The following is a 16,948-nucleotide window of genomic DNA, read 5'->3' as shown; positions in this document are numbered from 1 at the left end:
GTGGAAAGTGCGACTAGCTGCTTACATTTCCCTCAGCCAACTGTTTCCAAAGAATAGCTAACAAGCACAGGTTGTCAATTTATATGGTGAAAAAAACCTCTACATTATGGCTATATTACTTCTACACATAATCTTTGCACAACTTCAGCTTTTTTTTCTCCCCAATTTGGAATGCCCAATCATTTTTTCCCCACACCGCAGCAAATTTCCCACACAGCTCAGGAGAATTGAAGGTTCAGTGGGCGTCCACCGATCCCGCGATCGAGCCTGCTTCCTTTTTTACACCCAGGAACTCGAGAGCGGATGTCAGCGAGCTACCGATCTCTTGAGAACAATGCATAGCTTTAGCTTTTGGTTGTGGTTGTGGTTTTGTTATTGCTGTTTAGCCATTTGCATGGTGCATGAGGTAGAACTAGGTTGAGAATTTACTTTTTAAATAAGTTTAAATTTGCTTCTTAATTTTAAAAGGAGTTTAAAATCAGAACTTTTAGAATTAATGAGAATTTAGAATTAATGTCTTTCTGATTCGTGGGTGAGTAAGTCAGGCAAGGCGGATGTTGGATATGATTGAGGTAATAGCTAAGAATTTCATTGACTAATGCTCTGACTAGAAGTCTCTCTCTGTGTTTTCAAACTGACATCCAACTGGCTTCCCTTGATTATCCCCTTCCCACTCAGTTAGGCACTGAGAAAGGGAAACAGGTCATTATATTAATATTCCTAACATTACGTGAAGGGAATATTTAGTTTGTTTAAAAAGGAGCATCTGAGAAGAGTTGATGCCTTGTTGGAGCTAAGCGATGTGATCGATTGATGTTGCAGATGTTCAGGTAGTTTAAATATTTCTGCTCACACCACTTCAATAGGAAGTGTTCAGTCTATGTAGCATTTTTAACTGGACGGCCCCAGTCTGTCTGCAATGGGACATCTTATAGTTGTTTATTCCCCATCACCGCAGGAAGACCAGTACCCAATCCATGTGAATTATAAAATGTGAATCTGAAATGCTTGTGAAAAGAGCTGGACTGCCCTTGCAGAACCATTCTCTTGGGGAGCGAGGGAAGTTGAGCCACATGCTAAATCAGGGTCTACCTTAGCTGCAATAACATTGGAGAAGCCAAGATTAGAGCTAATCAGGATATGTGAAACCAGCTAACTCTATAGCCACGTTCATTTTTAGAATTTTTTTTCAGTATAAGACACTGAACCTATTTAGTTAGTTATCCTAGGGGCAATCTTTCTATAAAGACACTCAGCACTGAATAGGTTACTATCCCCATTGCTTCTACTAATCAATTTCTTTAACTCTAAAACATAACTGTCTACTGCTCAGTCTTAACTGTGCACCTACTCAGGCTTAGTATTTTGCATACAGGCTACGCGATGCATTTGAAATTACTAACAAACACTTAAGTTAATATTTACAATTCAAGTCACGTTCAAATAATATTGTTCAGCAAGCAAATCAGTGTTAATTTAGTTTTGGAGCACTATGCCTTTAACAAGGAAGTGCCACCTCATCAGAAACACCACCTTCTCCTTGAATATGCTTGAAGCAGGGAGAATAACTGTAAAACAGCACCCCTGTTCTAATTTAAAAAATGTTTAAGCCAAGAGATAGAAGTTAGTTTGACTTACTCTTCTCTGCTCATCTTCTTTGCAGTTCCTGATCTTTTCATCAAACAACTGGAAGTGAAAAAGGAGGTTGGCTGTTTTAGACTTTTAGCCAGATGCAGAACTCAGAGCACAGAACACCCAGAGGCATTCCAAATCAGATACAGTGTGCAACGAGGGGGCGTGCACGTCTGCACTGCCAACTGTGTGGACAGCAATCCACAAGCATCCTCAGCAGATTCAGCTCCGAATGTGTGTGGTTTTTAACCTCTATGGTTTAGAAAGTGTACCGCGCATGCCCATAGACGTGTTCGTGCATCGCTGCGCTTGTGTGCATTGTAGTGTGTCTCTTGTCTGCAACACATGCACTCTGGTTTTATATTATCAATTGCTATTTTAATGTGTTATTTATTTACTTAAATGTCAAGTACTGCAGGTAACTATAAAATGAATAAAACACAGCCTTCAAATGACAATATCTTTTCCGTAATAAGTGCGTGAACAGTGGTGGTCACAAATACTGCATTGTCTTGCATTTTTTCAGTCATGTTCTTCAAATATGGATAAACTGTAATAAAATTAACAATAATCAAGTATCTATTTCAGTACAATGTCAGTAGATATAAGTTATATTGCAATTAAGATCAAGATTCCAGTAATTACATTAAACACTGTTTACAATGTACGATATTATTGTATAAAATATGCTACCGATTGCTTCAGTGAGTCTTGGGTGGGGCCTCCCTTGGTCTTGTTTTCAGCCTGCCTGGCGTTGTGCATGGATATTCTCTTTATCCAGTTTTAAACAATGAAACATGTAAAACATATTTACTTTTAACTGGTCAATCAGAATCTGCAAGTAGGCATCCGCTTCAGCAAGCTTCTTGTCGAAATCTTGAACGCTGGGAACAAATTCTGTTTCAGCTTCCTGCAAAAAGAAACACAGGCAGGCATCAAACTCCATTCACAGAGAGATGACAACCGTTCCACTGCATTTAACCCTTTCCTCCTCAGGTACTCCACTGGCTTCCTCTATACAGTAGAGTCTATAGGGATCCTGTCTGATATGCTGAACACTATTTTACTGCAGGATGGAAATAAGAGTCTTATTGCATAGCAGTCTGAGATATGTCCGTTTTACGCTGAGCTTAATTAACAGAAGCTTCAGCTTCTTACCTATACTGTAAATACACATGCACATACAAAACACATAATGGGGATAGGAGCAGGGCTGTTAAACAAGCATTACAGCTTGTGAATTCAATTTTGGACACCTCAAATTTGCAATTGTATAGATTGTATGGATTGGCCCACAAACTGCTAAAATTATACATAACAAAAAAAAGGAGTATGTAAAAATTAGAAAATGCCCTTGTCTGCAATTTATTTATTTATTTATATAAATTTAGTAGTCGCCAATCATCTTATTATTTTCTCCCAATTTGGCATATCCAATTATTTTAGGCTCAGCTCACTGCTATCACCCCAGCGCTGACTCGGGAGTGGTGAAGATGAACACATGCTGTCCTCCGAAGCGTTTGCCATCAGCTGACCGCTTCTTTTCACACTGCAGACTCACCGTGCAGCCACCTCAGAGCTACAGCGTCAGAGGACAACGCAGCTCTGGGCAGCTTACAGGCAAGCTCGCAGGCGCCCAGCCAGACTAGTGCGCGATGAGCCGAGGACACCCTGGCCGACCCAAGCCTGCCAGCTAAATCCTGCTCGCCTGCAGGGGGTGTATCAACTTCAACCTCCGTCTTGATCTCCTGCCTGTCACTCAGTAGCGAATGCACGCACCCACACTGCAGACGGCTACACTGTCACAAGCATTAACCCTTTGCGGTCCATTTATTCAGCACGTATCAGGCGCGTCAGGTCCAATTTATTTTTACACACGCAGTTTATTTTAGACGCGCTGTTTAAAAGCATTTTTTTCAGAGTAAAACAGGTTTAAAAGGCACTGCATATCAACAGGACACTCAGTACTGCATCTTCAGCCCCACCCTACCCCTTGTTAGCTATATTTTTAACATACCTCTTAATAGTTAAATCATCTCCTGATCACTCGTTTTATCACCAAACTCCTCAATAATGCGATCCAAGTCATTATTTTATCACTAGAACATCTAAAAAAAGTTCTGCAAATGTCTGTTATACTCTTTGAGCGCTGGAGGCAGAAGCAGCTATCTTGTTTGTTTATGTCCGTGTTATCTATGTGGTGTCGGGGCTATCTGTATTCTTAACATACGCCCTCTTTTTTTCCGGCTTCTCTCGGCTCCTAATCGGTCTCACTCAGCCATTGAATGGTTTTCTCAGCTTTCTCCGGAGAAAAAAAACGACTAAAGACCTGTTTTTAATGTTTTTTTGATGATGTCGGACAGGGTCCGACATTGGACCGGAAAGGGAAAATTGCAATGTCGGACCAGGTCTGACATAGGACCGCAAAGGGTTAATACCCTGTATCTTTACAAACAAGGGAGTTAGGGGAGCTCCCTATAAAAGCTGAATTGTAACACAATAATTGTATGAATATAGTAATTACAGCTGTGTATAATGGTATTTAAAACAGGATTCATTCATCCGACTTTACATATCCGCCCTTATGGTGGTCGGATACGCAATGGATTACTGTATGTGGTTTCATTAAGAGTTAATGTAGCATTAACACAAATATAAAACTACTCAGCAACAGTAATGGGGAAGCAGAAGGATCTCAGTGACTTCACAGGGGGCATGGCAGATGGTGCCAGTACAACCAGCATATCACTCAATGCAGTGGCTGCATTGACCAATGCATTGTGACAAGCAACACATTTGCTACGGTTGCCCAGAATCACAGCAACCATTTGAACCACTCAATTACCTCCTAGTTGAAGCGCACTGGAGAAACCATGGCATCTTTACCTAAACCTCTAACAAGCAGTCTAGAACAGCTACACCCAAAAAAGACCAAAGCAAACAACATTGCAAGCACCACATTATATATATTAAAATAGATACAAACGAATACAGTACTAAGACAGACTAATAATAAAGCACTAGCAAATTCAGTTGAGAGGACTCCGTAACAGGACACCAAGGTGAATGCTTCACTCCCAGCTGAAGTCCTACCCCCGTGACTTCAAACTCAATTTGCTGCAGTGCTCACATTGATCACCTGACATGCATATTTAACAGTCAGGACTGCAGAACACTGGTGGGTCTGCTGCAATGTAGAAATGCCAACCTACAGTATGCAGCTGCTTACAGTATACTTATTCCTGAACCACAGTGCAAAAGAGGGCTCCTGTTACCAGTGGTGCCAATTTACTGTCTTTCCAGGACATTAAACAGATTCCCCAGGTTGAACACCCCTGGCTGTCTGGTGGAGGGAACTCCGACCCTCCTAGTGAGTATTTAATGCCTCTTTACCGCTAGTGATGGATTCGCATTATCATGCCTTATGTAATGTAATGGCACGACTCAGCTCTCTGAGATCATCAGCATTAAGAAATAGGCTTAATCCGTGTTCCATGTTCGTCTGATGCAATAACAAGCCATGTGGTCATTTTATCATTAGTGTGCAGCACCCTTTCTGCCATTAAACTGTCACGGAGTGACCCTAAAACCCGTCTTCCCTTGTACAAGATGCGAGCACCTTTGAGTGAATCACCTGACATGCATTGTTTGCTAGCCCAAACAAATGTTTTTAGTCTGGTTTTAAAAACAGATAGAGTCTCAGCTTCACTCACATGTGTTAGTAGCTCATTCAAAAGCCCTTCCTCCCCATTTAACATACTTTATTTTAGGGATTACTAGCAATCCCATATTCAGGGATCTAAAGTTACAATTGGGGATATATGGGGTAAGCAGTTCTCCTAAATAGGTTGGTGCCAAGTTATTTAGGGCCTTATAAGTCAATAACAGTATTTTAAAATCAACTCAAATTTACAGGAAGCCAATGCAAAGAAGCCAACACTGGGGTGATATGTACCTTTTTTTCTGGTTTTAGTCAAGATTCTAGCAGCAGCATTTTGAACCAGTTGCAAACAAGACAATAAACATTTTGGGATGCCAGAAAATAACGCGTTACAATAATCAATTCTGGAGGATACAAAGGTATGTACTAGTCTTGCAGCGTCAGATGTAGAGATCACAGGTCTAAGTTTTGCAATATTTCTCAAATGATAAAAAGACAATTTTGTAATCTTTGATATGTTTCTCAAATAATAAAAAAAAGAGTAGGGTCAAAGATCACACCTAAATTTCTCATTTCTAGTACAGGTTCAGAAGGTAGTCTGCTGAAATCATAAAATTATGTTTAACATGTTCATTATAGTGTAAATTTAAATGGAAATAACTGGACTGCCACTCTATGTTTAGTGGTTTCATTCAAAGGCTTATGCTAAACCCCTACAGTCTTTGTCCAATATTTTGTTAACACGTATATGAAGTTAAACTGGCCCATTGACATCACACTGAAAAGGTAACATAATATGCTGCTAAGAGGGACATATATTTCTGACCCAGGTTAATATAATCAAATAGAGCTGGTGTTACATATTAAAAACATCTCTATCATACATACACTTGTATTGTATTTGGTAGGACCCTGTGAACTCCAGTTCACCTACTGTTTAGGGAAAGGAGGGGTGGAAGATTGTGAACCATGAGCTCATATTCAATTCATTTTGAAAAGGGAGTCACCGGTATATTTTAGATATATTGTTCAATTAAAGATAAGAGCTATCAAAACAGTGCAGATAATTAGATTTAATTGGGTCTTCTGACGTATTAAATGGAGAAAAAAACTCTATAAAAGCTGAGGTAAAACCCCAGTCAAGTGTCACTCGACTTGATCTTACAAGTTGTGTGGTCCATGCTCCGAGGATCTCTGAAAAGGCTGGTTGCTGTTTGGTCATATTTAGAAGTCTGCCTTTAAAGACAGCTCTTGTTTTTATGTTGTATTCTACAACTACACTTCCATATAGTGGAACGCAAGAACAATTTTGAATTTTTATCTAATTTATATTGATGCATTGCTATAAGGTATAGGATTTACATTTTAGCTTTGGATAGTGATATATTGGATGTTTTAGAATTTAGCAGTGGGCGCTTTAGCGGTTTGCATGGCTAGCCTAAGGGCTGGGTATGTGATAACCATACCTGTATTATTGTGTTGAAGTAATGCTGTTAAACCTGTAAAGGCACTAGAATCGCCCAGATTGCCTATATAGCAGGGATCCAAAGTGGCTTGCAACCACTCGATCCATTATTAAGCATTTAACAAACATGAGGAGCACTATTACTGCGCTGATTCGTTAAAACTTCAAATTAAATGAGTCTGTATGATTTTCTTGATTATTAACAGTTGTCTGGATACGTTGCAAGCCCAGTGCACGAACAATCCACTACAGGAGTCCAAAACACCTCTGTCCTCCTTAAACATCTCCCCGGAGTTTAAGTGTACTCAGAGCAATAAAAGAAGTACATGCGAAATCTGACAAAACTATAGACAGACTGCTGCGCCACAAATCCATATGAAAAGTGGCTCCACAATGCTGTACACAAAACTATACTGCATCTCCCCGGATTCTGATATTCTCAATAGCATGCGCTAAAGAACTGGATCAGCTCTTCTTTTGATGAGCGACATACAGACAGACGGAAGATTACTGTATAGTTGGACTAATCTTTAAAAGCTCAAGTGGTCCGTTTGATCCGCTGCGCTCCTTTAATCCTACTGGGGGCTGTTCAGCCGCTCCAATCTGTCAATGTATTGTACAATGTTACAGACATCGGTTTACCTCCACTTTTGCCAGTGGAATTATTATTATTTTTTTTTTTTTACGATCGCTAATAAAATTATAGTTTTAAAGTTGCATGCATATAGTCTATTGTACATGCCTACAGTCATATCAGCCACGAAAATACTGTATACAAAGTGTATGGTTTATTAACAGACCATGTCAGTAACCTCTTGTTTCCAGACATGCCCTAAAGGCAAAAATACAATGGCTTTGATTTTGCTTATTGTCTAATTGTGAGAACATTGTTTGGATCATTAAAATCGGTAACCAAATTAACTTGTGTGTCCTCGAACCCCCTTTAAAATTGTGTCACTGTAGATCTCCAAAGACATACTCTAGGGAGTGAAAATAAAATACATTTTGTGCAAAACTGTTCCATGTAAATAGTTAATATATTAATACTTGCTGATTTTATATTTAATATGCTATTAAAATGTACGATTTATTGCTGTCATAAATCACAATAGTGTTTCTCCTAATCCTACAAAGTGAATAAAATCTTAGGATATTGTCCTTCATCCAGAAACCAAAAATTCACATGACCGCAACGTGATCCCCAAATTATGTTGGAGATCACGGTCACCAGCACTTTGCTGGTTACAGAAACTCCTCTGGTCTACATCTCCTATGCGCCTGAAAGTCTGACAGCTGCATTACTCTTAAGAATTTCAATTAGAAACCGTCACACTGGCATTTAGTTATTGAGTGCAACATGTTCTCATTATGAATTGCACTAATTATTACAAAATGCATACTGGCAGCCACCAGTTGACCAAAGTGTGCCCTACTACAAATAATCTAAAATCAATTTCAACTCCTGATCTCCACACCATGAAGAATGTTTAGAGAAGACACAGTTGCAAACAATAATAACTGCAAGGCTCACAGCTAAGTGTGTCAGAAGCACATTGTGCGACAGATCTCTGCGCTGAACTGAACTTTCCAGTAACTGAGCTGAACACTTTCCACAGCCGCAATCTACAGAAAATCAAAAGACATGGATACATAGAGCGATAACCAAAAAAGGAAGAAATTATTCAGGACCTCTGAAATATTGTTCTGTAATGGACCAGGATCTTCAAAACCATGGCCCTTTGTGGAGCCCCCTATATGTACAAAAGCAATGTCAAGAGTTCAAAAGGACAAAAAGAAACCTGCTGTCTGGCCATTATGCAGAGACCTCTGGCCTATTCCCTGTCTCTTTCTTTCTCTCCCCCTCTCTCTTAGTGCAAACAGTGGTCCTGTCTTTGATGTTTCTGCCTCAGCAAACTTATAACAGAAGCAAACAGCTATGCAGTCCAATAAAGGTCACATTCAAAAGGCTCCATTTACAAGCTATTTACTTTCCCTGGCACTGACTCAAACCAATACTTTAAACTCCATCTTAAGCAGACTCCTAGTTCTGAGCAGACCCACTTTCCCCTGCATCCCCTTGTTTAATGCTTGCAGTGATGTGGTACTTACAGGACGTAGATCTTTGTGGGACATGCCTCTCCAAGAATTACAGGCAGGATTAAACCTCTGCTTCCTAACTCCTCTGAAAGCGACAACAGCAAGTCACTGCTCTCCCTTCTCAACATTCAATTAACAGTAAAATACTAAATGAAAACTAAACTGTAGAGCCTGTTAAAAGGAAGCCAACACTTCCCTTATTTAAAAAAAATAATAATACAAATAAAAGGATTGCACCGAGCAGAAACACACATCATTAGATCACCTCATTGGCCAAGCAGTGTGTGCAGTACACAAAGGAGAAAAGCAATCCCCTCCCCGATTGGCTCAAGTTTGACGTCATGCAACTGCCTATTTCCTGTAGTGGATTTTCCAGTGCGTACACAAATGCTTTTAGGTACAGCTTGCCTACACTTGCAGGAAGGGATTTGACTTGGGTTAAAGCACTACACATTTTAAGAGGGTGGTAACAGAAATAACAGCCATTTGTGCAGTTTACTGTACGCCCTTTAGAAATCAGTATGTCTGCTTTGGAGCTGCACGCTTCTGCTTAGCCTATAATCTTGACTGTTTTCCTTCTCTGTTTTTCTTGCTGTGTTTTAAAGCACACCTTCATAAAGCTGCCTTAACTGCTTTACACCCAAATACTCCTAATTTACTATATTGTTCTTTCATCAACAAAACCTTGTTGAAAGATTTCTAAGATAAGTTTTATCTTTAGGAATAAGATCTTCCACACAAGTTCAAATCTGGTAGGCTAATATAGGTCAGGAACCAAAAAAGGATTAGTATTTTTTTTTTTTTTTTAAATGGAGCTTTAATTTATTTTACATAACAGAGCCAATAGTTTCAAAATTGACTTGTAAGTAACAATTTTCTTACGCAAAAAAACAAAAAAAACAAACAAACACACACACACACACACACACACAACAGGAAGTGATTACTGCACCTCTAATTGTGTCCCACCAATTAGAACATATCTTGTATTACCGGCTGCCAGCAGTAAACACACAGTATCAGTTTCAATAGGACAGATTGCTCTTGGAAAGAGGAAGCACTTTCCTTGTTGTTACTTTCAGCTACAGTAAGGGGAATTGATAAAAGTTCAATACCTGCCACAAATGCTCATTAAAAAACAATCTCTTTATTAAATACCATAAAATATCAAACAGGAAACATGCTTCTACACTAACTTTCATTCCCATTAATGTTTCCATTTTAAATGAATCACAATTGTACCAAAGAAAGCTGCGAGACAAAAGTGTGCATTCCTACACACACGGTTATAAACAGCATGTAATCCAATCACAGCACCATTTGATTTAGAATCTATTTCTACACCTCTTTGTTAAGGATTGTGCCTGGTTCAAGATTCAAGTTTATATAACAATGCCAAACTCCCTTGTATAACAGGAGATCTGCAAATTGGTAAGCTTCCATTTTCTGAGGAACAGTAAATGGAGCTTTTACAGTAACACATTGATGTTTTTTTTGTGCTAATAAGTAGTAGAAAAATTGATTTAAAAAGGGCGAAAAGTTCCCAAGTTTGTATTTATTAAATGGTAGAGAGTGGCATGTTTAAGGTTTAGATAACATAAATATATAGGAGTGAAAAACTTGTGTAACTTTGCTTTATTTACAGAAAGCCAGAGTGTAGATCCTGTGAGGTTTAGATTGGGCTGCACACATGGCCGTAACTAACTATGAGGACACTGCGGCTGTGTTCTCAGTGTTTGAGCATCATAAATGCTAAAGTAGTACAGATCCGGTGCCGAGCAGTAACAAATCGTACAGAAAAACTGCAAACCTGACAAGAATACTCACCAAGAACACACGGCTTTCTGTTAAAACATTAAATCCATGCATGATCATCCATTATTATAAAACACTCGCAACACATGTAGAAATATTAAAATAAAGCAGTTTAGTATTTTAATGTGTAGAATCTAGAATCAATACAGGACAATTAAAAATAATTACTTTGTGGGACCTAAAAGACTTAAAACAATCTAATTTGTTGAACCGTTCCACCTTGTTTTTCTGAATTATGTAGCTCTTGTTCGGCCGAACAGCCCGGTCTCTTCAATGAGCAGTTCCAAAAATCTGCTCCTGTTCACATCCAACAAGCTGAACGTGCCCTGGTCTCTATCATTACATCTTAAGCAACTTTAAATAGCAGTTTTTGAACAATCCACTAACTTATCCAATTAGCCATACAGAACAGTAAGTGTACCTGGGATTGCAGAGATGCATCAAGCTGATCCTGCAGTGGCCTGCTGTCCATGCTCTAGAGTGCAGCTCAATCTCCCTTCCCTACAGCTACACAACTCACAGCTACTCCCAGCTCTCTGTGCCATTATAATGGCAGAAAAACTGAAAGAAACCTTTCTGCTGCATGTAGAAGGGCACGAGTCACCACTGATACCATCCTCCTTCAGAAAAAAAAAAACAACCTCTGAAACTATAAAAAGGTATTGCAGCATCAGTCATTCACTGCCCTTCACTTCATTCTGAATGCTGCTTTAAGTCCTTGAGCACTTCCTGAGCCACTGCAGGTTCCTAAAAACACGACGCTAGCGTGATCCCGAGCAATAGGACGAGATCAGATTGCTTGTTGAACCTGCAACACCAGCATTATAGCTATGTTGTGAAGCGATTTTATTTAAAAAGGTTTCACTTTGTGTAATGTGCAACTAATGAAACTTAAAAACATGTTAGTGTAGGTACGGCATATGAAAAAGAACACAACTCTGTGGAGGCTGTGTGGTCCAGTGGTTAAAGAAACGGGCTTGTAACCAGGAGGTCCCCGGTTCAAATCCCACCTCAGCCACTGACTTGTTGTGTGACCCTGAGCAAGTCACTTAACCTCCTTATGTTCCGTCTTTCGGGTGAGACGTAATTGTAAGTGACTCTGCAGCTAATGCATAGTTCACACACCCTAGTCTCTGCAAGTCACCTTGGATAAAGGCGTCTGCTAAATAAATAAACAAACAAACAAACAAACAAACAAACAACACAAACAAGTGGAAGACACTTCCTTTTAACTGATGCAACATTTACTCTAGTCATTTTTGTATTCTTTATTTGGATAGTGGTATAATTGGGTTACAAAAATTTTATATATTATATATCACACACACACACACACTATATACACATATATATACACACACACATATATATATATATATAACACACATAGACACACACACACACACGCGCACACAAATAGGAATAATTTGTGCATATCAGAACGAAACCTCAATGTAATGTCTCATGCAAAGTTTCCACTTGTAATTGATGGGGTATATTGCAGTTGAGCCAGACTGTCCAGGCGTGGTGTACAATACTTTACAATGGCTTCCACCACTTGCGATTCTTTTTTGTTGCACAGTTAGTTAAAAAAACAAACATAATGATGAATATCACAATGTAGATATTAATCTTTGTCTAAAGCCATCTAAATCTCAAGGACGATGCCACAGCACAGCATACATTTCCCCATGCTACCCGAGAATACTGAATCTTACAAACCTAGCCAATGTCACTAGCAGACAGCAGACAGCAAACTATACCAAATGAGATTGGTACAGGCTTAGGTGAATCTATATATGAAACATGTTGTTCAGCTACAAGCCTCCCCAACTACTCTTGAGAACCACCAGTGAATACATTTTATAAATAGCAGGCTGCTTTTTAACAAGCACCATTTACCTAAGACAGCTTTCTCCAAAAACACACAATAAAACACACGCACATTACAGTACAGATATTAAAGACTCTAAAACAACTGTACCTGTGAGTCAACAGGCTTCATTGTTGAAGCAGCAGGATGCAGGAATGGTAAACAAGCCCCTTACCCGCAGTTGAAGTGTGTGCCGGAGAATAGTGCCCTCTAAGGCATGGATCCACTTTTCTCTCTCATCTGCATCACGAGCTGCAGGGGGAAGGAAAATAAAAGAAATTAGAGGCAGAATCAACAAAGAAGAATTGGAACGCTTCAGTGTAAGCTACGCAGTCCTCAAGCTTCAAGCTTTGCTGCTCAGATTGTATTCAATAAAAGCCAAGCACGTTTGTGGGTTTCTAACCTCATTGCCCCCATCCAAGACAGTATGGCTGGCTATACAGACACGCCACAGGCAGTGAGCAGGAGAACAAACAAGCACCAAGGGTGCTGCTTCTGTATTGCCAGGACAAAGCTGGATCGTTTATCTCCTCATCTCTGTAAAATGTACAATAAATAACAGAATCGTGCTGCCGTAACATGATGAGATTACTGTGGCTCAAATTTGTTAATGTACCCATTCATCAATGAAATTATCCCTTACGCCATACTAATCTTGGACACATTTTAGACAAAAATATATATACAATATATACACTATGAGGGTAATGTATCATCTTTCAAATACATAAGTCTACAATATGTTCCTTATTGTGTTTAATATAATCTGGTCTATGTACTGTAATTGAGATGTGGCACACCCTGTAATCAAAAATGAATTTCAGATTTTTGCAGAATGAACTGGAGATCCATAGTACAGAAAACAGATCTAAATGTCTGATGTTAAAATAGGGAATAATTACTGATACCCAGTGTAACCACTTACAGTACAGCAACTTATTTCTTGTGAAGACTGATACTAGTTTGGAAATTGGGAAGCATTTGACAATGGTCCAATTTGCAGTCTCCTGAAAATGTACTGATTCATCAAATACTTTCACATCCGCCAGGAAGATGAAACCTTTCCAAAGAGTGATAAATATCATCTCAGGACAATCTCATCATCACAAGGTTGTACCCCTGCTGAGAAGCAGCATGGTCTCATGCCTCAAACAGTGCCTGCCTTGTGTGCCTTCTGCACAGGGTGGGGAAAGGACTTTACACTTCAAGCAACACAGCGAATCCAAAGTTAAAAGCCATCCACAGTATGTACCTGTAACAAACGTCTGTACAGACAGACAGTGACGTGCACATATCCCCAAATTATGATACTCTCAAAACCTTGTGCTAAAACAATGCCCTTACCATGTTTCATCAAAATGAGACAAGCGGTTTTCTTAGCAAACTCGGTATCTGTTCTGGCTATTGAGATAAAGTATGAAAATAACAGTAAAACTGCAGTGTAGTTTTAAAATGTAGACCTCCCCCAGATCAAAGTATTTTACCTCCCCACCATCCAGAAATAAGAAAAGAAATTATACATTGCTTAAAAGTTTATATAAAACAGCATACACTAAGCAACTACCAATCATAAATCCCAATGGGCAAGAAAAAATTGTATCACAGCACTGTGCATTTCACGTTATTATACAGAACCGAATATGCAACACTGGCCCTGAATGTAGTTTACTCTTCACACTGCTAACAATGTTAAAGTAGGAGCATTTTTCAGCATTACACAACAGACAAAACTTGTGTCCTCCACCGCGTATGTTAAGCAAATTGTCCACATAAAGTGCCACCACACTAAGCAGCCAAAGATCAAAATCTTTTTATCAAGAGTACACTATTTCATATTAATTTTTAATCAAGAAAAGCCCACAAGCTTTACAGCTTATTCCCAGAGAAAAAAAAATTCAATGCTATCCTTACTGGTACTGCAAATACCAGACAAACATAATCCAGGATTAAAGTCATTTACACACAAGTGGGTGTAGACACTGTAGTATATTTTCCTACTGCTAACTCCTCCCTGCGATTCCAGATAATACTGTAATAGTTGACTTAAAAAAGGAGATAGTTACAGTACAAGGAGACAGTTCTAAAGTAGGTAAAATAACCTCCCCAACATGTCCCTACCATATTGTGCAGGTGTGGCCAGCTAGACTGAAATAATTAGGAATGTTTCTGTTCCATACCTTACCATATACCGGACCTCCATAATGTATTGTGTGTGTGTATGCATCTAGCCCTTTAAGACACTCCCTTAATATCCGCCCTCCAATTAAAGCAAACAAGCTCACACACGTACCTCCAGACTTATTTGAGATCATAATGCATTGCTTTGTTTGCTATAGAAATGGTGACAAAACAGGACAAAGTGGGCTAGGTTAATCATCAGCTACCGTATACGAGGGACTTGGACTTCAAATAGGACTTGCACCAGATGTAAAGTGTTAACAAGTGTATGTTTAAGATTCGCTTTGACTAATTTTTCATTTTAGTTATCAGATCCTGGTGACTTTTTGAAACTCAGAAGTTTAAAAGCACAACCGTCTACAAAGATCACACAGCAAGAGCTGGAATGAGATTTGGAGTGTTTTTTTAAAGAACCATCAATTCTTCTGCTGTTCCCGGTATTTCTATTGAGGCTACATGCCCTCTCTGTACAACAGCTGTACAATTCTACCAACACAGCAGCACCAGCCTTTCAGAGGGGTTGATATGGGAAGTTAAAACAATCAATGCAAATATAATTCTGCAATCCTTAAGATCCATGTGTTGGGCATTTTCTTCAGTGAGCACAAGAGATTTTTCTCGAGAAGCAAAACGTAAAGCATGTTAAAAATCAGTGACCTACTGTAACATTTTAACTGTCAGTTGTATTCTCCTTGGCGTTTGCACAGAACAGAACACTGTGGGAGAGTGGCAGGCAGGTATGAGCATTATGTTACAGTTTAATGCACTACTTGAAGCTTCCAGAATGCATCTGCTGAAAGATTCTTTGGGAATATTCATCATTTGTTGTTACACTATTATTATTATTATTGTTATTATTTTTTTTATTTCTTAGTCGACGCCCTTATCCAGGGCGACTTACAATTGTTACAAGATATCACATTATTTTTACATACAGTTACCCCTTTATACAGTTGGGTTTTTACTGGAGCAATCTAGGTAAAGTACCTTGCTCAAGGGTACAGCAGCAGTGTTCCCCAACTGGGATTGAACCCACGACCCTCCGGTCAAGAGTACAGAGCCCTAACCACTACTCCATACTGCTGCCCTACTACTCCACACTGCTACACTAGTCCCCTGGTTTTGAATTTTAAATAAAGTATGCATTTTGCATTTTCCCCCCAGCTCATGATGATAGCAACACTATTCAAAACTAAAAGATATGTATGTCAGCCACCATGGCTGTAAAATGACTGCGCTCAAGATCATTATAAAATGAGTATAACCATGACCTGCTGTACGTACTATCCTCTATTATCCTCCCCTGGGAGGAAATGAGGATATCAAATACAATTTTTCACAAACCCAAAAAAACAAACTTCTGGATGGAATATTGTCACTGCAGGATGTCCCCTATATATTCCTGGCATTGTAGGCATATATGACAGCAACGCTTTTCTGCCTACATGTTTCCAATGTATGGATTAAGGACAATATACTGAGCTAGCTTTGAATCCAGCTCATCTGATCAACAACTTCAATTATGATATAAGGCTACTTAGGACTATTGTTATGTAGGTTACACATAGTTATTGGTTAGAATTAGCATTTTCTTAAATGCACCCTGCCTAACAGATTTGAAAATAAAAGTACTTTTACAGTTGTTGGGGTCTATTTCAATTTTAAAAGGCTAAACTAAAAGATACTCCAATACAAGGTTAGAGGATTTTGGTTTTCAAAAGCAGTGGTATTTGGTTGAGTCAAATAAGTTACCAACCCTTGTGGGTTTAACTCACACCCCCCCCCCCCCCCCCTTTGAACAGAAGTTTGGCCATCCCAGTTTTAAGACACTTGAACTGACTGCACAGTGTTGATGTACTGTACTAAAGAGACAATGAAAAGCTTGACATACCTTCCTGTTTTCTGCACGCCCTTAGCAAAGGCTGACCAGCACTTAATCAAATGTGCACAAATAATTTACACAGGATTACCGCCCTTGTAGGAGCCAACAGGAAGATTATATATATATTTCCTGAAAGGCAATCTCAGCCTACTGTACATCTAGCCTTGGGGTAGCTTTGCTTCAGTAAGTTGTTGAAATCAAAATACATATTTTGTCCTCCATTTTATTCCCCGAAACATAAATCAGAATGCACAAGGATAAGAGATTATGAAATAGACAGTAAGCTATACCTATCCACTGTTCTACCCCTACAATGTGCTGAACACAGTGCACAGCCTGACTGTG

At 39.2% G+C, this 16,948-nt stretch overlaps 1 protein-coding gene across 2 annotated transcripts in view; it reads right to left on the bottom strand.

Annotated features, from left to right (window-relative positions):
• LOC117407002 (oxysterol-binding protein-related protein 9-like) overlaps nt 1-16,948 on the bottom strand; it is a 55,704-nt gene that overhangs the window by 24,128 nt on the left and 14,628 nt on the right. For both annotated transcript variants that reach the window (XM_059031837.1, XM_059031838.1), the window contains exons 4-6: nt 12,719-12,795; nt 2,447-2,542; nt 1,639-1,686 (exon numbers count right to left, since the gene is read on the bottom strand). In XM_059031837.1, the coding sequence (XP_058887820.1) occupies nt 1,639-1,686; nt 2,447-2,542; nt 12,719-12,795 (221 nt within the window). The remainder of the gene's footprint in view (nt 1-1,638; nt 1,687-2,446; nt 2,543-12,718; nt 12,796-16,948) is intronic.

This window comes from Acipenser ruthenus, chromosome 10 (assembly GCF_902713425.1).
Source record: "Acipenser ruthenus chromosome 10, fAciRut3.2 maternal haplotype, whole genome shotgun sequence".
NCBI lineage: Eukaryota > Metazoa > Chordata > Actinopteri > Acipenseriformes > Acipenseridae > Acipenser > Acipenser ruthenus.
This window is presented reverse-complemented; position numbering and strand designations above follow the sequence as displayed.